General features: G+C 41.8%; 1 protein-coding gene across 1 annotated transcript in view; it reads left to right on the plus strand.

Annotated features, from left to right (window-relative positions):
• LOC5577255 (GPI inositol-deacylase) overlaps nt 1–20056 on the plus strand; it is a 33756-nt gene that overhangs the window by 11804 nt on the left and 1896 nt on the right. The window contains exons 3-16 of the mRNA XM_021849320.1: nt 1023–1171; nt 1237–1581; nt 1645–1827; nt 1885–2046; nt 2378–2466; nt 2533–2822; nt 2909–3038; nt 11006–11128; nt 11201–11394; nt 11456–11642; nt 11703–11856; nt 16779–16908; nt 16974–17154; nt 17218–17316. Coding sequence (XP_021705012.1) covers nt 1023–1171; nt 1237–1581; nt 1645–1827; nt 1885–2046; nt 2378–2466; nt 2533–2822; nt 2909–3038; nt 11006–11128; nt 11201–11394; nt 11456–11642; nt 11703–11856; nt 16779–16908; nt 16974–17154; nt 17218–17316 — 2416 coding nt within the window. The remainder of the gene's footprint in view (nt 1–1022; nt 1172–1236; nt 1582–1644; nt 1828–1884; nt 2047–2377; nt 2467–2532; nt 2823–2908; nt 3039–11005; nt 11129–11200; nt 11395–11455; nt 11643–11702; nt 11857–16778; nt 16909–16973; nt 17155–17217; nt 17317–20056) is intronic.

Raw genomic sequence — 20056 nt, forward strand, 5'->3', positions numbered from 1 at the left:
GCAATTTACGATTTTAATTATTTTCCATACGTTTTGACAGTTCTCCGACTACCATTCTTCCATGCGCTTGTGTTGAAAGTTTGCGAAATTTGAGAATCCAGCGTAGCGCGATCAGTGAGCGGAATACAAACATCAGTGTTCTATTCCTCGGTAATAGAAACTGAATGTTCGAAAGGTTGTTGTCTGTAGTTTTTGCCGCTGGCGCCAACTGTTAGCGTTTGAGAACAAAATAAACAGTCGTTACCCTATTAGTAGTTAATGCACTGCAAGTTGATTATGGAATACAATAAACTATTCCACATCGAAAGTCACTTGTATTGTATGCAGTTCTGTGCCCTTTCAGTGAAACAGTTACGTTTCGCGATGTGTTTCATATAGCGTTTGGAAATTGAGCTCTGCCAGTGTTTCAATTCCAGGATGGCCATCTTCATAACGTACAAGTATCAAGTTCTAAAATATAAGAAGATTTACATGTAATATAATGCCACAAGATAATTATTTTGAATAACTTACTTCTCTAGCCAAATAAATCACTCAGCAAAATAAAGAGGGTAGCTGATGCGCGAAAAATTTTCACTTGTGTATTCAAAACAAATATCCCCTAGCAACTCAGTATCCAAGGGGTTGAAGATACAATCATGCACACAAACTCACCAGCTGTCACCTCCACTTCCCCCACAGTGTAGCACACCCCGCATCCACTGACTGCTTAGATTACTTTACCTAGCATTCCAGGTACCTTGGTTAAACCTCCATGAGTCGATGTTCCATTACTCGATATCGACTCATGGAACCTTACTAAAAACTAGAAATCGTGGTTACTTTGATGGTCCCTTGAAACAGCTCTCCAAGGAATATCTGTTCCATGACTCGATATTTCCTTGAGTCGATGGTCCCTTCAATATTGACTCAAGGAGGTTTGACTGTTTATCAGAAAGTGAGTTGTAAATTTGCCCCCGGGTTACGGCACCTAATTAACGAAACCTTGAATAATGAAGCGTTGTCACGTATTTCCGTTGCAGTTGACCTGAACGAGCAATATTCTGGACTATATGGCGGTGTGTTGAATTACCAGGTGGATTTTGTAAGTCTATGTATTCATCGCGTTTTAAGCCTATACAAATCCGTTCCTGGAGGATCTCCTACAGTCATACTGGTTGGGCATTCTATGGTGAGTTGCATTTAAAATCTTCAATAAACGGAATATTTAATCCGAATTGAATGATTAATTTATAGGGAGGTAAAATAGCTCAGGCAGTGGCGACATCTCCGGGAATGGCGCCCCTGATAAATTCTATCGTTGCCATATCTTCTCCAATGGACGTCCCGGTACTTGCCATGGACCATTATCTGCAGAATTTTTACAACTCGGTTAACAGTCAATGGAAGCAGAACCGAACTGTTTGCTCTAGCCCTGGTAAGGCTGCCCGGTTGAAAGTCGAAGATGACTACTGTTTAACGCCGGAGAAAGGATCCAGACCGTTGGATCACATCCTGCTGGTAACCGTTGGGGGAGGAATCCGTGACACAATGGTTCACGATAGTTTAACCAATTCGATATTCGGGGACGTCCACGCTATGGTTTGTGCTGCGCCTGGTAAGAATAGTTTGCAGGAATGTTAATTCATCATATCGTTCTTGTAGACTTACAACGTACCAAATGTGTGGCTTTCAGTGGATCACCAATGTGCGGTATGGTGCCTACAGTTTGTGCTTGTGATGAATCGGTTCCTGTACAGTCTATTGGACGTTGAAAACAAACGAGTGGCAAACAAATTTCTCGAGAATAAGAATATGAGACACAAAAATGCTCTGTTTTATTTTAAGGTATCTTGCAATGGCCTTTATGGCGTTGGCGATTATTAATTATTTCCTTTTTCACAGAATGTTAAGTTTATGGAATCATCTGAGAAGTTGGTGAAAAACGACGTCAGGTTCGAAGATTGGATTGAAGATATACGAAGGAATTTTCAGCTGACTTTTGAAACGGGTCTGAACCGAACACGTGTTCAAATGATACCACTGAATTCGAATCCGTTGTATCGAGTAAGTATTAAATTTGCATAGTCGAACCTATCACTCTGCTGTATAAATCCGTATAACTCATGAAATTACAACTAATAGTAAAACGTTTCTCTAAATTTCATGAAACACTATTGACATATGCTCGAATACGAGCAATTTGAATTTTGTGCATCAGCCTTGTAGGCTAGGGTACAAGTTCAGACACTCGTTGGATTTCTTTCTACAGTTTTAAGATTGGATTTGGATGTCTGTTCAATATGCCTTAACTATAACAATGACTAAATTTGCAATTTCTAGTTTCTCGGTGCTAGTGAAAACTAGTACCTAATTATGTTAACAATCAATTTTTCAGTACATGAAAGCAGAGGTTATAAATCTGGACACTGAAAACTGGATTTTTGGCTGTTCTGCAATCGAAATGGACATCAACATGCGTTATTGGTAATGCTAAACCTCTACAGTTATGTCGTCCTCTAAAACTAATACAACCATCCCTCAATCGTTCAGCTCCACTGCGACGCCATTGTATAACTTCAGCAGTGTACTGCCACCGGCCGAAAATGATCGCCAATTTGCGGAAATAAATCTTCACGACATCAAGGCACAAAACCCGTCCTGGACTCATTTGTTGCTGAAGTTCCTCAAAACCAACGAAGCGTTCAAGTTTACCGTAGATATTAACAATCTTGACGATCGAGTGCTGGACATTCAGATGCCAAAGTGGTTCTCATATAGCCAATCGCAACTACTTGACGACACAGTATTAGGCGCCTCGTTCTATAAACTACGAATATTAGGTAAGCTGTTGGTAAAATTACACCATTCGAGTAAATCGACGGCTTATGTTTGAACTATGTCCATTTAACGATTTCTTCTGTTTCAGGAATGGATAACAGTTATCAAACGTTGGCAATCAATATCGACGTACGATCTTGTAATGCTGAACTTCCATTTGTAGTCGCAAATATCAGTGTGCCGTGGACTGATGGATTTACTAAATATTCATACTACTAGTAAGTATATTCAATACGTTCATTGCTATAACGTGAAGCTTTTTGTGATAAGTTTAGTGAAAATTCTCTGATCCACCATCGTTTGGGCATGAATGGGCCAAAAGTGTATATGTTCAAAGTTGGATATCTTTCATAATTTTATTTGAAATGATGATATTTCAATTCAATTATGATAAAAGGTTCTTAAAAGCATACTGAAGGTGGTCAATTGAAATTTCGTTGGTAGTTTTGATTTTTTTCCTCGAATTCTCGATTGCGTGTAGCAAGCAAATGTACAAATGCATTCATTTGGCAGCTAATAACAGTGGAAGTTCTCGTAGAACACTAAGCTGAAAAGCAGGTTCTGTAATTTTATATTACAAATCCACTTATTTTGAATTGCCCATTTTGAAACACCCATTTTCATTCCAAAATAACTCTGAAACCATTACTGGATATTCCATATCTCGATATCGAGTAATAGAACCATACCGTGTACGCACCCAACTTTGCGCAGCTCCAAACTTTGCGCATTTTAAAGAAGCACGAAAAAATGATAATTAACCATTGAATTTTTTAACGATTCAGTTTCAGTAACATGTTCGTTTATGTGAAATAAGTATTTGGCATGTATTTGTTTACTAAGAAACCCTTGTTAATGTTAGTAAATAAACAAAAAACCTTATCGTCATACGCATAAACGTGTACTTTTACACCGTTTTAGAACAAGCGCTAAGGAGTGGCTCTGCAAAAAATCAACATTTTTATGAACAAAACTGTGTTGTGAGAAGTATTTTTGCGGTGTATTTGCAAGAAAGGTAATATTCTAGTAATTCCATTTATTTTCCATATAATATGTTGAATTTTTATTTGAAAAAAGCGATGCGCAATGTTAGGACCCATTTTTTACACGAGGGTCTTAATTTTTGCGCACTTCTAGCAATTCGGAATGGCACGTAAATACATGTAAGTCCTTGCAAATAACAAAATCTGTCGATCTTACCAGGAATGGTCACTCAATCCATAAGGCAGCGGCTACATGTAATATTCTTGAAAGTACCTTTTGTATGTAGCTGAAGGCAAGGTGTGCATTGAAAAATCTCGGAAAATCCACTGTGTACAAGAGACTATTACTGTAAACTTGGATAATTGATAGCGCAAAGGTTGGCTTCCCAGTTGAAGGACAATGATTCAAGCTCCAGTTGTCTAGCAAAAAGCGTTCAATTATGGAATATCCGTACTGGCGGCAAATAGATAAAAAAAAATGATTAATCGTGAGATATCAACGATACATCTCTCAGTTTAAGAATTAAAAAAAAAACAAGAGAATAAGTTATATAAAGCAGCGTACGATAACAAATAGGCATAAGCTGCGGCTGTAAATTATATTGCTCAGATTGTAATCTTGTGAATATATGTATTATAAAAAAATAAGAACAGAGTAAATAACTATTCGTGGGCACTCTATGTTTGAGGTGATTGAATAAATTAAATTGAAATTCACGGAAAAAAACTCTTGATGAAACTCATATTAGTTGTAACCTTTTTATTTAATACAAAACCAGTAAGAAAGTAAAATTATTTAGAGTAAACGAGCAATTTAAGGCATGCGCAAAGTTAGGCACATCATGCGCAAAGTTAGGAACAATTCAGATTTTGTGCGCAATGTTAGGCACAAGGTGTTGCATCACCTTTTGCATTTTTTTAATTTTTTGTGAATCATTTTTATTTTCTTTAAATCACGCGTTCTACTGAAGGGTTAAAAGCCTATCGTTGGCAGAAGTTTGAATAAAAAGATACATATTTTAGCCTTATTTGAAGCAAAAATACGATGATAATTTCTTAACTGCGCAAAGTTTGGTGCGTACACGGTAGTTGGTTTTCATGGCTACAATGATGGTCCCTCGAATTTCAGTTTTCTTGATTCGGTGTTCGGTAACTTGATATTTCCCTAACTCTAAGGGAACATTTCACTATTGTTATAGATGTTAGTAGTGGTTGGTAAATGGCTGGGCATGGCGTACCATTGGTACCTCGCGTACCTGCAGGAATAAAATAGACCCCTTTGTGTGGTCCTTAGCCTCTTGCCCAGCAACTCCTATCCCTACCTCCTCGTGGTACTGGCCGGGGTACGAGTAACCTTAGGGAAGATCTGGTAACCAACCCCGGTGGGAACTTTGGTCGTATGCTGACAGGGAAGGGGGGTTTTGCTTTAGCTTTTGCTCCAGCAAACCTGGAGCGTCTGTACTCCATGTTAGGAGCGGCTCATAACAGCGTCTGTTTCCCATGTCAGGAACGGCTGATCATCGTCCGAGTGCCAGGACTCTAAGCTAAACTGCGCACTATGGTCCTCCGAACACTTAGGGGGAATGGAAAAATCTAGGGGGTTGTTGTCAGGCCCTGTAAGCCAGCCGTAAAAAAATGCAGGGATCAATGGTGCGAACGTTTAGAGGTAACCATACCATCTACCAAAGCTGCGGCAACACACACGAGCTGGTAACAGCTTTTATAGTGATGGGTGATATGCAGAAGCGCGTGATCGTGTGGTGGCCGATCAATGAGATAATGTGCAAGTTGAGGCTCGAAGGCCGGTTCTTCAATTTCAGCATAATAAACGTGCACAGCCCTCACTCCAGAAGCACTGATAATGATACACTGAGAACAGCGTTGCGGTTGAAAATACTATATCAGAGGGTTAAATTAAATACACAACGCCACTTGATTTGTGCAGACTAAATTCGCATTTATTTAGAATATTTTGTGCATTCAATTTTACCATGGCACCATTTGTATAGTAAAAATTACTATACCATGGTTAAAAACTTGCAGCAGATCAGAATCAAACCGAGGATCTGGCGATTGTCAAGCGCGAACGCTAGCCGCTCGGCTATCGACGCGGTTGGATTGAGAGGGAACAAAACGCAAATAAAAAGCGTTCATGATAGCTCAATCGTGGTTGGAATAGTAAATTTAAAAACACGGTCATTGTTTCTTATTACTGCTTTTTTACGCGCAGCTCGATCGCGAGTACGACAGCTGTCCAAACCATGACGTCAAAATCATCATAGGCGATCTAAACGCTCAGGTTGGCCAGGAGGAGGAGTTCAAACCGACGATTGGAAAGTTCAGCGCCCCCCGGCTGACGAACGAAAACGGCTTACGACTAATTGATTTCGCCGCCTCCAAGAATATGGCCATTCGTAGCATCTACTTCCAGCACAGCCTTCCATACCGATACACCTGGAGATCACCACAGCAGACAGAATCGCAAATCGACCACGTTCTAATTGATGGACGGCACTTCTCCGACATTATCGACTTCAGGACCTATCGTGGCGCTAACATCGAATCTGACCACTATCTGTTGATGGTTAAACTGCGCCCAAAAATCTCCATCGTTAACAACGTACGGTACCGACCTAGTTCGGCTCAAGCAATCGGATGTCGCAGCGGCATACGCGCAGCACCTCGAGGCTGCATTACCGGAAGAGGGTGAGCTGGATGAAGCCCCTCTTGAGGACTGCTGGAGAACAGTAAAATCAGCATCAACGATGCAGCTGAGAGCAACGTCGGGTACGTGGGACGGTGTCGACGGAACGATTGGTTCGACGAGGAGTGCCAGGAGGTTTTGGAGAAGAAGAATGCAGCGCGGGCGGTCATGCTGCAGCAAAAGACCCGGCTGAAAAAGGAGAGTTATAGACGGAAACGGCAACAGCAAACCCGCCTCTTTCGGGAGAAAAAACGCCGCCTGGAGGAGACGGAATGTGAGAAGATGGAACAGCTGTGCCGGTCTCAAGAAATACGCAAGTTCTATTAGAAGCTCAACGCATCCCGAAACGCAGGTGCAGGGATAAGGATGGGAGCATTTTGACGGACGAGCGTGAGGTGATCGAAAGGTGGAAGCAGCACTTCGACGAAAATCTGAATGGCGCTGATTGCACAGGCATTGCGGAGGATGGAACCAACCAGCCCTCACTTTGAGGGAGGTTAAGGATACCATTCACCAGCTCAAGAACAATAAAGCTGCTGGTAAGGATGGTATCGGAGCTGAACTCATAAGGATGGGCCCGGAGAGGCTGGCCATTTGTTTGCACCAGCTGATAGGCACAATCTGGGAAACAAACAGCTACCGGAGGAGTGGAAGGAAGGGGTGATATGCCCTATCTACAAGAAAGGCGACAAGTTAGATTGTGAAAACTTTCGAGCGATCACCATTCTAAATGCGGCCTACAAAGTATTATCCCAGATCATCTTCCGTCGTCTGTCACCTATAGTAAGCGAGTTCGTGGGAAGTTATCAACACTCCAGTTCGTTTGGATCCCGCCGGGGACTACGACAAGGTGATGGACTTTCGTGCCTGTTGTTCAATATTGCGCTAGAAGGATGATATGGACATTGTCGGCCGAACATTTGAAAAGGTGGCAGACCTGTACACCCGCCTGAAACGCGAGGCAGCAAAGGTTGGACTGGTGGTGAATGTAGCCAAGACAAAGTACATGTTAGCTGGTGGGGCCGAGAGCGACAGAGCTCGCCTAGGTAGCAGTGTTACGATAGACGGGGATACGTTCGAGGTGGTCAACGAGTTCGTCTACCTTGGATCCTTGCTGACGGCTGACAAAAACGTTAGTCGTGAAATACGGAGGCGCATCATCAGTGGACTCCAGACTTGGCCTCCACAAGAAGCTGCTGTCAACAAAGTTTCAAACCCTCACCAAATGTAACATGTACAAAACGCTCATAAGCCCGGTAGTCCTCTACGGGCATGAAACGTGGACGATGCTCGAGGAGGACTTGCAAGCACTTGAAGTCTTCGAAAACGGTGTGTGGCGGCGGAGGATTTTGCGGTGTGTGGCGGCGGAGGATGAACCACTAGCTCGCCCAACTCTACGGCGAACCCAGTATTCAGAAGGTGGCCAAAGCTGGAAGGATACAATGGGCAGTAGCCTGAGACACGGTTATATGAAAAATTTAGATTCTCGCTCCAGTCCACTTTTTGGATTGCATTTAGCTCCCATAACAACTGTGCAAAATTTCAGCTCGATCGGAGAAACTATTTTTTAGCGCCAGGCGTTCAAAGTTTGTATGGGATATACTATGGGAAAACATACTTTTACAAAGAAAAATCGCCAGAGATCGCCCATTGTCCCCTATAAAAATTCTGAACTCAGATCTCGATAGGTATTTTACGATGAACAACATTGCCGAAGACTGCAAAGCAATCCGATGCTTGTGAAAAAAGTTATTAAGCATAGACTATTCGAAAATTTTGCCTGATTTTGTTATTACAGTGGGATTCCGTTTTTAGCATGCTCCATTTTTGGCACCCCCCCCCCCCCCCCCCCCCCCCCGATTTTGGCAACAAAGTGGATCCGTTTTTGGCAACATTTTTATAAACCATTAGAGCTTTGAAATTTTTGTAAATGTTATTGTGTCTGTTGCTTTGATCATTTGAATTGCGAGTCAACTACAAACCGACTGCATTGCTGAGCTCCATTTTCGTCGATTTTCCCCCAAATCCTTGCCCAAATCCCAATAACTACTAACGGCTCTCGTACGCGCCTATTAACATCGGGATGGTCATTGTTCATGCATTCGCATGAGGCAATTAATCTCCACCAGTATCTCAATTAGAAAACAACCTCTTTTCTTGAGTGACCAGCCCACTTAAGTCTGCCAGTGGGGAAACACTGAATGAAACCAATTTTCTTTAGATTTGTTTGTTAAAACACCGCAGTAAAAGAAACAAATAAAGCAAAATAATTTTTCGGGAATTTCATAAAGTAAATTGTATTATTTTAGTGTCAAAATATAATCCATGAAAAGTGTGCATATTTTGCTATATCGTATTTTATTTTTTAAGAATTCTACTGTCCCGTTTGATACCGCCACCATAAAAAAAAAATGCGGACGCAGTCCAAACTACACTTTTACACTTTTTTCTCAAAAATATAATTGAAGCGTGCAATGAATACGATAGAGAGTGTACAAATTTCTAGACTGTGGTATAAGTGTGTATAATATTTTTCCTATATTCCATATTCATTGGAGATTCTGTAAGACGCTAGATTTGTCAAGAGACGATTGAACATTCTTACAAAAAAATAATCAAGGATACGGGTCTGATAAAATAATTATTAGGTTTACGGAGCTTTCAATTTTCAACGGATTCTTGAGAAAGTCTGCATATTATTGTGAGAATGTATAATTAGTTATTGAGGTTTATGTACAAAATATAGTGATTCCACAGACAAACAGACGTAACGGCTAGAACAATTAACAATTTAAAACTTAGTCACGTGAACATTTACGCCCAATGCTACAAATACTTCATTTGGCCAGCCGTGAACTAGGTGGCAGTAGTGAGCAAATGTCAAACTCTAACAAAAGTGATGTGAGCGCCACGAGTGGCCCATCGGTCAAGTACCATATATTAGAATTGGGCGATATTCTGCTGTGCGATGAAAATAATTAGAGTGTTGCGTCTGTTTGTCTGTGGTGATTCTAGCGAAATCCTAAGCCTAAGAATTGAAATAGCAAGATGCTTCCAGAGCCCTTGCGTGTTCCTACAGATTCCTTATCAGGCACTTGAAGTTTCATAGCAGAATCCTGCAAATTTTCGTTGATTTCATTAGGTATGTTATCAAGCTCAAGTAAAACTCTTTTCAAACAAAACTAATAAGATGCTTGTTTGTGTATTCTACAAAATTATAAGCCGCATTTATGGATTATGAGATGTAGTTGTTTATGTTTGCCCTTTTGACTACAGTCAATAATTCGTAATGAGATGCTTTGCTTCAGAAACAAAAATTAAAGGATCACTGCTAAACTTACCAAATTTTGTCAAATTTTACGCTAGAGCCTAAAAGTCAAACTGATGTTTAATGTGCTTCAAGCGCCTTTGTTTTGTAAATACGTCTTTATTACTGTTTTTTTTTGTGTTCATGCACTGTTCTAAGGAATTGTCAGGTTCTTAAATAAAGGACACTTAAGCGATTATTAATTTCACATGATCCACAAATACAAATAGTGTACATAAGGCTTCTAAAAAAAGCATTTAAGAACTTTAAGCGTTAAAAAGAATGTAGAACGTTTGTTACAATAACCATTACGGAGCAATATATTTATAGCATAGTCCAACCCTACGAAAATCTGCTTCGAAATGTAATGTTCCTAAGTTTTGATGCCATATGGTTCTATAAGGATAATGTAATAATACTCTAATGATGTTTTCAAAACCAATAATAAAAAAATAAAATGAAAAAAATGGGTTCCGATTTTGGCACGGTTCCGTTTTTGGCAACTGAAATTTTCGACTTTGTTGCCAAAAACGGAATCCCACTGTATTGTTATTCCTTTACGTGTTAATCAACGTCGCCTTGCCAATAGGTTTTCATTGAATAACTTTTTTTTACAAGTGTCGGATTGTTTCGCGGTCTTCGGCAATATTCTTTATCGTGAAAATACATATCGAGGTCTATGTTCAGAATTTTTATAGAGGACAATGGGCGACCTCTGGCGATTTTTCTTTGTAAAAGTATGTTTTCCCATAGTAAATCCCATACAAACTTTGATCATAGTAAATCCCATACGAACTTTGATCGGCTGGCGCTAAAATATAGTTTTTCTGATCGAGCTGAAATTTTGAACAGTTGTTATGGGACCTAAATGCAATCCAAAAAGTGGACTGGAGCGAGAATCTAAATTTTGTCCCACACTAATGGGCAGGGCATGTTGAAAGAATGCCGGACAGCAACCCTGCAAAGATGGTGTCCATTTCGGATTCGGTTGGTACAGGAAAGCGTGGAGCGCAGCGAGCTAGGTGGGCGGATCAAGTGCGTATCGATTTGGCGAGCGTGGGGCAGGATGGAGAGATGCGGCCACAAACCGAGTATTGTGGCGTGAGATTGTTGATTCAGTATTATCTGTTTAGATGTTAACTAAATAAATGAAAATGAATGTTATTAGTAAACGATTTTTTTAAATTCTAGCAAAAAGAACCACAGCGTGATTTACGCGTATACACCATACGATAAACCAAATGGCTTTAACTCGACCACAAATCCCGTTTCGATTGATTTACATTTGAATCCAAGCTGCCGGTATACGTTGAGGTAAGTCTGCTTGTCTTGGACTTTGACCATTTCTTTATGTAGTATAATTTCAACATTTTTATTTGATTTCAGCTATTCTCAGTCGCTGAGCGTGATGATGGCGCGGGTCGTACAGCAGTTCGGTCAGTGGATTCCGGCACATTGCGTTGCGATTTTGCTTCTAGCAATTAAGCATCAAGTATCGGTTACGCCCGACAATGAAAATTTCAAGTGCGGCAAGCTCCACACAGCGTTGAGCAGAAGTACTCCATTCTTCATCGTGACAGGTATCAGTATCAAATGTTTGATATGAACTGAAAATTCGATAATTTTCTGTCCTTATTTCAGCATCACGAGTGTTCACCAAAATGGTTCTGATGTTCAAGGTGCTCCCCCAACCGGAACAGTATGATTTTTCCATACTGATATCCGTAATCATTCACGGAGCATCCTTGTCTCTCCTTCTGATATCAACGGCCTTTGCATGGGCTGCAATAGTTTTTTGTGGAAATTTTGTTCATAAAATCTTACTCAAGTAAGGATCAAACTAGCATAACTCAATGCAGAGTGTTCAAAATGTTTTTCATATTTTTAGAATCGTTTGTTTGCCCATACCTGCGCTTTCGTCGACTGTGGTATCGTGTATACACAAATTCCCTATGGTAATCGGAGGAATATTGATGTCTGTTGCGTTAGCATCATGCGGAAGTGCCGCATTGATATGTGCATGCGTTGTATATTTCATAATTGTAAGTAAATTGTTTGAAATAGTTCAGCAAAAAGGTCAAAAAAATTTACACTCGTACACTTTTTTAAAAAATTACACCTTGGGTACACTTTTTTATATAAGCTGTGTCTTTACTATTCTCACCCTAAGTTAAGGTGATTTCTTTTTTCATTTCAAACCTGGCCAACAATATTTCGTGATTTTGCTCGGTTCATGACCGTCTCTCTCCATACTCTCACATTCTACAGGATTGTTGTCCGGCATCCTTACAGCGTGCCTAGTCCAGTGTATCCTTCCAGCCATAGCCACCTTTAGAATACAGGGTTCGCCGTAGAATTAAGTGAGCTAGTGATAGATTTTTCACTACTACACACTGACTTTAACAGATGATGCGCCTTCGTTTTTCTCGATTAATGTTGTTGTCAGCCGTCAGTAAGTAGACGAACTAATCCACCACCTTGAACGTGCCCTTCTCTATCAGAACACGGCTTTCTTGGCGGGTCCTATCGCGCTCAGTTCAATCTATCAGCATATACTTTGTTTTTGAAGCTTGCACCACCAGTACGACTTTTGTTGCTTCATGTAATTCTCGACTGTTATTCCGATCTCCACATGACATTTTCCATTTGTCGGCCCACACAACGATTGGAGAATCAGGTTGCTCGTCGAGTTCTTCCAAAAGCTTCCGCATCCACAGCAGTGTCTGGCATCCCTCTGTCAGAGCCACGAACTCAGCTTCTGTAGAAGAAAGTGCAACGCAGGTTTGCTTGCGAGTGCCCCAACTTTCCAGCCCACCGCCGAACTTGATCAGGAACCCGGAATTGGATTTCCGGTCTTCATCTCCGGCCAAATCAGCATCGACGAAACATTCCAAATTTTCATTTTTACGCCTTGTGTTCTTGCGAATCATAAAGATCATCTCCGCCGTTGGATTGAGCTTCTTCCTCTTTTGCTTCGGTACGTGCACCCATGCACGGGAACCGAACACTTGCAGGTGACTATCATCCGGTTTCCGGTTGTGCCACAACTCATACGGCGTAACTGCAACCGATCTTGATAGCGAAATGTTTTGCAGGTAAATCGCCGTGTTCAACGCTTCCGCCCAGTAGCACTGTTCCAGCTTGGCGTCGAATAGGGGCACCTGCTCATCTCGATGAGGTAGCGGTTTCGTCGTTCTGCAACACCGTTTTGTTGCGGACTGTATGCCGCCGTGTATTGTACCTTGATGCCTTCTCGTCGGATGAAGTCGCTCGCTGCTGTATTCTCCTCCTTGATCGGAGCGTACTACCTTCGGTTTACGGCCAAATTTGGTCTTGACCGCCTCCACGAATTCGATGATCTTGTCCGCCACTTCTGATTTCACCTTCAGCAAGTATAGCACGCAGAACCTCGAAATATCGTTATATCGTCATGGAATATCGTTTTCCACTTACCGACGGTACTTCCACCGGACCACACACGTCTGTGTGCACGAGATCCAGGGGCGCCTTCTAACGAAATTTTGATTCCTTGGGGAAAGGCGTACGGATGCTTTTACCCTTACAGCAGCACTTGCAGATTTCGTTTGCTTCACATTTACGAATACGCAAACCGTCGACCAGGTGCTTCTTCTCCATTTGAACGATGGTATTGGTGTCACGATGCCCAAACTTTCTAAACCATTTGTGCATGCAGCCCTTCGGATGATTCCCGTCCGCCAGGAGGATGACTTCGCTTGGTTGTTTCAAGTAGTACAAATCTTGCTTGAGCGTTACTATGGCAGCGGTTCGGATGCCATGCATCACCCGGCAACCGTTGACGTCGAAAATAAGAGTTTCGTTTTTCCGCGCCAACGACGGAACGAACAAAAGGTTCATCGCCAACGAGGGTGTGTACAACGCTTTGGACAGCGTAATTTAATCACGCTGGGACCTTCCCTTCCACAATCGCTTTCTTCCCGTCGGCCAACGTAACGTGCTTCACATCGCTCTCTTGCAGCTCCACGAAAAATTCTCGGCTCGCGACGGTGTGGCTTGTCTCGCCCGAGTCCACGATCCAATGCTTGACTCCGTTTTCAGTTTCGCTTCCGCATGCCAGAAACGCAAACGACACGGTGCTATCCTGCCTTGATGTGGGCTTCACTGGTTTACCTGGCTTGGTTTCCCTCTCGGTGTCCCGTAGACAGTGAATCAATTATCACCCAACATGCAGCAACAAAGACATTGTCATATCTTATTCTTGTTGCAACAATTGTATTCCGCAACATCAGGTTATCACCACTTAAACAGAATATGACATCCGGCATTCGCCAGGCTACTGAACAGCTCCTCCATGCCGAAAAGGTTTATGGACAAAAGGTAGAAAGACAAAAAGTCGAAAAGGCAAAAGGTCGAAAGACAAAAGGTCGAAAATGATTTGCTTGGTGGGAATTTTTTTTTCTTTGATAAAAGGTATTCGACCTTATGTCTTTCGACCTGTTGTCATAGATTCTTCGACGTAAGACTGACCCTCTGGTGGTGGTTTTGAAGCGTCGTCCAAGCTTCCTTCGCGATTCTCGACGACCGGATCAATGCGTGTTGATTGTCCTTGATCAGCAACCCGATGGTAGCTCTGGCCTTGGCATCTCCAGCGGCCCAAACCGCTTCTGCTTCCGTTTCCGGTTTCTTACCTGGTGTCACGTAACGCCAAAGATCTTCCCGGACCAGCAGAAGTTCCACCTTGAAGCGCCAGTTTGAATAACTGGCGTTGTTCAGCTTTTGCAGGCGGAATCGGCTTCCATGCATGTTGCTTCCAGAATGTTCGGCTTGTGGAAAACAAAAATAATCGCTCAGACCTGTTGCAGGTGGCAGTAATGGACCTATGCACGGGTTCACTATTTGACGTTTTAGCGGTGCCGTGTTATTTATGTAACCATGGCAACCAGTGAATTCGGCACCGCTCAAACGTCAAATTAGTGAACTCGTGCATCGGTCCATAATCAAAACCGACTGGTTTGGATGACTAATGAACAGAGACCGAAGAAAAAAAATATTTCGATAATTTAACATGATTGCATTGATTAATTTGAATTTATTCTAGGTTGCTTCGTTGCACGTGATTTGGATCAACGTACAACACTTGTCCCTCTGTGCTTTTTCCGCTGCAATCTGTATCTCTTTACGTTTTACCGCGTACCGTGCTGCAGTATAGCAGCCCGCGCTGTATTATTCGCCTCTATAAACTCTTGACTCTTCTCTTCAAAACAATCGTTTCTAGAACTTCGTTCCCCGTATCCGACAATGCTGTTGACAGTGTCATTCTTCTTCTTCTTGACATTAACGTCCTCACTGGGACAGAGCCTGCTTCTCAGCTTAGTGTTCTTATGAGCACTTCCACAGTTATTAACTGAGAGCTTTCTATGCCAAAGTTGCCGTTTTTCGCATTCGTATATCGTGTGGCAGGTACGATTATACCGCAGACAGACGTTTAAGCAGGAACAAATTTATTCAAAATTCATGTGTAAATTCTACCGTGGTGTCACCTAAGGAGCAAATTGCTACAGTACAGTGACAGTTCGTAAAAGCACGTGGCTTCAACTTCTCGTTTACCACCCAGTCCACCACCCACTGAACAAAAATATCAAAACAATCACTTTAAAAATGATTCACATAGTTGTGATACTTTCACGCCAATTTATTTTACATGAGTAACGATCATTGAAGGGTATCATGCTAGCATGAATCTGTGAGTAAATTAAATGCCAACTTGTGGTGAAAATTACAATAGATTTAATTAACTTTTACATGAGAAATTAAATCCAAAAGGGAACATCACCCACCCAGCGCAAAAAAAAGATGCATAGTTTTTAGCGTTGAGCACGCCGGCTGTTGGAGCGGTTGTGTGTCATGTTGTCAACGAAATGTGATCGGGGTGGTGGCGGGACGAATACGCCACTAACGCCATCTGTTAGCTGATTGCCACTTGGCGATTTGTGGCGGCCATGTTTTTACACAAGTGGCTGAGTCTAACTTGAACGTCTGTCTGCGATTATACTCTGTGCCCAGGGAAGTCAAGGAAATTTCCACTACGAAAAGATTCAGACCGACCGGGAATCGAACCCAGACACCTTCAACATGGCTTTGCTTTGTAGCCGCGGACTCTAACCACTCGGCTAAGGAAGGCCCAGACAGTGTCATTAATGACTCCTTTGACTGTCCTCCAGCAGTACTCAAGAGAGGTCCTATCGAGCTCGCTCTCGTCCCGCTCCACTGCCTCAAGATGTTGCGCGTATGTTTTGGCGACATGTGGTTGTTTCAGTCGCGCTAGATTGTTCCGAGACGGGCGTCGGTACCGCACAAGGTTGATGACGGACAGTTTTGGGAGCAGTTCCACCAGGTCCGTCCCACTCGGGCTTAGATTTTGTACAACTTCTAGTACTGCATTTGGTCCCTCGGTAGTGCAAAAGGTACCCAAGTTTGACAGATCGCAGTACACTTTTCACGGCATTCTGATTACCTTATGAGCCATAAAATTTTGGGCAACTGTAAGGGACATGGAGGTCTTTAATTTGTCTTTGGTTTCACCACGTAGTGGTCGAAGCGGCATGATAGGTCCTGATGTCGGTTATGGCAAGGAAGCACCGTTCATCGATCAAAACGTGGTCGATTCACGAATATGTCTGCTCTGGTGATCTACAGTTTGTTAAACTGATACGGGTGGCTGTGGTGGCTTTCCATTCGTCAGTCTAAACACCTCCTCCTGGTCAACCTAAGCGTTTAGGACTCCTACGATGATCTTATCGTCGTGGATAGGTTGTCGTACGCTGCACGTAAAATGCGTCATTGTCATCAACAGTGCTTCCAGAGTAATGGCTTTGAACGAAGAAAAGTCTTGTTATTTGACTAATACCTACGCTAAAAAGAGTCTTCACATCTTATAGTTTCTCAAATGATCGCAACTTTATTGTGTTTTTTTTTCTTATTTCAGCTTACAAAGATGTATGAAAGTTATCTAGAGCATTTCGTTTTGAAAACGGCTCAACGCATCGCGCAAAAGCTCTTCGGAATAAACATTCGGTGCAGAGGAGACCGACCAGAAAAACCACTTAAAGCCAAAGGTATTCGGTTAAATTGAGCCACATATCGTACATTAATGACCATTAAATTCTTTGTTGTTTCGCAGAAGAAACCAACGATCCCGCCTCCGGCAACCAATCCCCGGAAGCCGCAGTGCAACGGCAAGAGTACGACAATGTGCACCACGGACTGATCGATATAAATTTCCATCTACCGCTTTTCTTGCTTTTGATATTGATTTCCCTATTGAATTTTCCAAGCTTCCTGACTTGGGCTAAACATTATAAGTATGTGACTATTTAATTTCGTGACTCGTTGAATGTTATTCATTATTATTTTTACCATTGCAGTTTGAGTCCATCATTGAAGCCAGATGCATCACTCATCCCTTCGGTCATCATCATTGGAAGCCTGTCGGTACTTTGGCAAATGAACGTTCCTAGAAACATGTAAGTTAAAATTGTTTTTCTCGGCGTAGTTTAGTTCCTCTAACGTCAGATATTTTTTTACCTCAATATATATATATAGGGGTCGGCATCTTTGTTTAAGCTTGAAACACAGATTTTGACTCATATAATCTGATTATGCAAGTAATTGTAGTTGGCCTCTATTCAGAGACGATTTTTCTCCAAGAATTCTTCCTCTGATAAAAAGCTTCAAGAATTCTTCTAGCGGCATCCTCCCTGATATTTTTCTATATTTTTCTAGAGATTTTCCACACATTCACCCAGGAGTTCCTTCACAAACTTTTTTAAAGACACTACACGTTAATTCTGCCAGTGGGCTATTTGCCCTTTGAAGGAAGCACCACACTAGACAACGGACTAGCATGCAACGCCCAGTGGCACAGTCGGAAAACATTCCTGTCGAAAAGTTTTTCGGCCTGTGGCGGGAATCAAACCAACACTCCTTAGCACGATGCGGCTAAATGCCTTAGTGACACTAACCGCAGGGCTACGAAGCACACAGTGTTTTTCAAAAGATTTTTTAAGATCTCTCAAAGATTCCTACCTGAGTTCTTTCAATAAAATCCTCAAATGTTTTTTTCCAGAAAATCATAAAAGGATTTTTCCACGAAACCCTACAATAATTTCTCAAAAAGTTCGTTAAACAAAAGAAGCCGAAGGTTTTCCAACTTTGTTTTACAAATTACCATCAATCAGTGCACCAGTATCCGGCTCATGTCTCTATTTCCCATTAGTGTAAAAATTGATTCTTCGTGTCAAAAACCAACATTTTTCGCACAGATATATTCTAGCAATATCAATAACTTTCAAAGGAAGTCGTCTGACATTATTTTCATGTGATAAAATATTTCTTTATATTGAAAACCTCGTGAGCGGTTATTGGATCACTAGGTATTTTTGTGTGTTCCAATAACCGCTCATTCAAAAAATGAAACAATATTTTTGTTGCGATCGTAGTAGCACAATAATACGCGTCGCTATGTGTTTGTTATTAGTTGCTAAGGTATAATTTTATTGCCACAAAAGTTCAATCCAATGGACGCAGTGGTTTAACCTTCCCAACAAAAAAAAGGTATAATAAAATTTTCATTCCACTGCTAGTAATCAATCAAGTTAGACGTTTTATGTAATTGCTCTGCAATAGGTTACCAGCAAAAGGACCATAACCGGAAGAAGTCTGAAAAATATTTTAAATTCAAGAAACCTCAAGCAGTTTAATTTGAATTCAAAATGCCGCTGAATCACCTCAATAACGGAAGTGGAGAGAACAGAAGGGCCGCAGCCGAAGTTAGGAGCGTTCGAGTTGGTGGAGGTTCCGTGGCGTTACCAGCGATCGAGAGGCTGCGCGGTAGGAAGAACTACAGGACGTTGCGTCGAATGGAAAAGTCTGCAAACTAAAGAAGGCCCTCTACGGCCTTAAGCAGTCCAGTCGCGTGTGGAACGCGCAGTTGGATGCGGTGTTGCAGGAATTTAGATTGAAGCGATCGAGCGTAGATTCTTGTCTGTACTGATCGATGCGTGGGAACAAAATGATGTTTGTGACCATCTACGTCGACGATCTCATAATTTTCTCTAACGACCGGATTCTGAAGAAGAAGTTGAAGGCTCATCTGCAGAAACGGTTCAAAATGAAGGGCCTAGGAGAAGCGCAACATTGTCTCGGCATCCTGATCATTAGGAAGCGTGAAGATGGGAAGCTATGGTTGGACCAGCAAGCCTACATCGAAGACATCATCGATCGTTTTGGTAAGGGCCGATGTCCACCCGGTTGCAACACCGGCGGATCCAAGCATCAAGTTAGATAAATCGATGGCGCCGAAGACGAAATCTGAAATGGAAGAATGAAGTTAGTTCCGTTTAAGGAAGCGGTAGGGTGCTTTTTTTTTTGCAGCTCAAGTCACTCGGTCGGATATCGCTTTTGCCGTCAACGTTGTGAGCCAGTACAGTGCCCACCCTGGCCGTCCTCACTGGAAAGCGGTGAAGAGGATAATCCGGTACCTGATAGGTACTACCATGAAGAAACTGGAGTATTCGGCAAGCGCTCCAGCGGAAATTGTTGGATACAGCGATGTCGATTGGGGAGATGTGGATGATCGGAAATCCATAACCTGCTACGTGTTCCTGATGCAAGGCGGTGCTATCTCATGGAACGTCAAGAAGCAACCTACCGTTGCTCTCTCATCATGTGAAGCGGAGTATACGGCTGTGTCGTACACTATTCAGGAAGCTATGTGGTGGAGAAACCTCCAGTCGCAGTTTTCGAAGCAAGGCCGATTTCCGTGCGATTCGATAATCAGTCAAGCTATACGTTTTATTTAATTGCTCTGCAATAATTTTAAAGAGATGTCGATTTAAGTATACAGCCTTTTTTATTGCTTTAGTAGCTATGGTTTGACCATAACAAATATCAGTATAAATAACTAAGTTCGCCACGAAATCTATTTAACGTGAGCAGAAATAGGAACACTTAGATGCAGTAACAAATGCAATTAAATAATTTTTAATTACCTATATTTGGAGCTACATCGTGACATAAAAATAGTTTGATCCACACAGTTGTTATTTTATAATAAACATTTGAACACATAACTTCCCTTAAATGAGCGGAATCTGGTGCACTGATGGTACATGTTAATAGAACTAAAACTGAAGTCAGAATAGCATTTAGGTATTTCAAATTATAGTAAAAACAAAAATATCTAAAACAAACACATTAGCTAAT

Source organism: Aedes aegypti, chromosome 1 (genome assembly GCF_002204515.2).
Source record: "Aedes aegypti strain LVP_AGWG chromosome 1, AaegL5.0 Primary Assembly, whole genome shotgun sequence".
In the NCBI taxonomy this organism is placed as follows: Eukaryota; Metazoa; Arthropoda; class Insecta; order Diptera; family Culicidae; genus Aedes; species Aedes aegypti.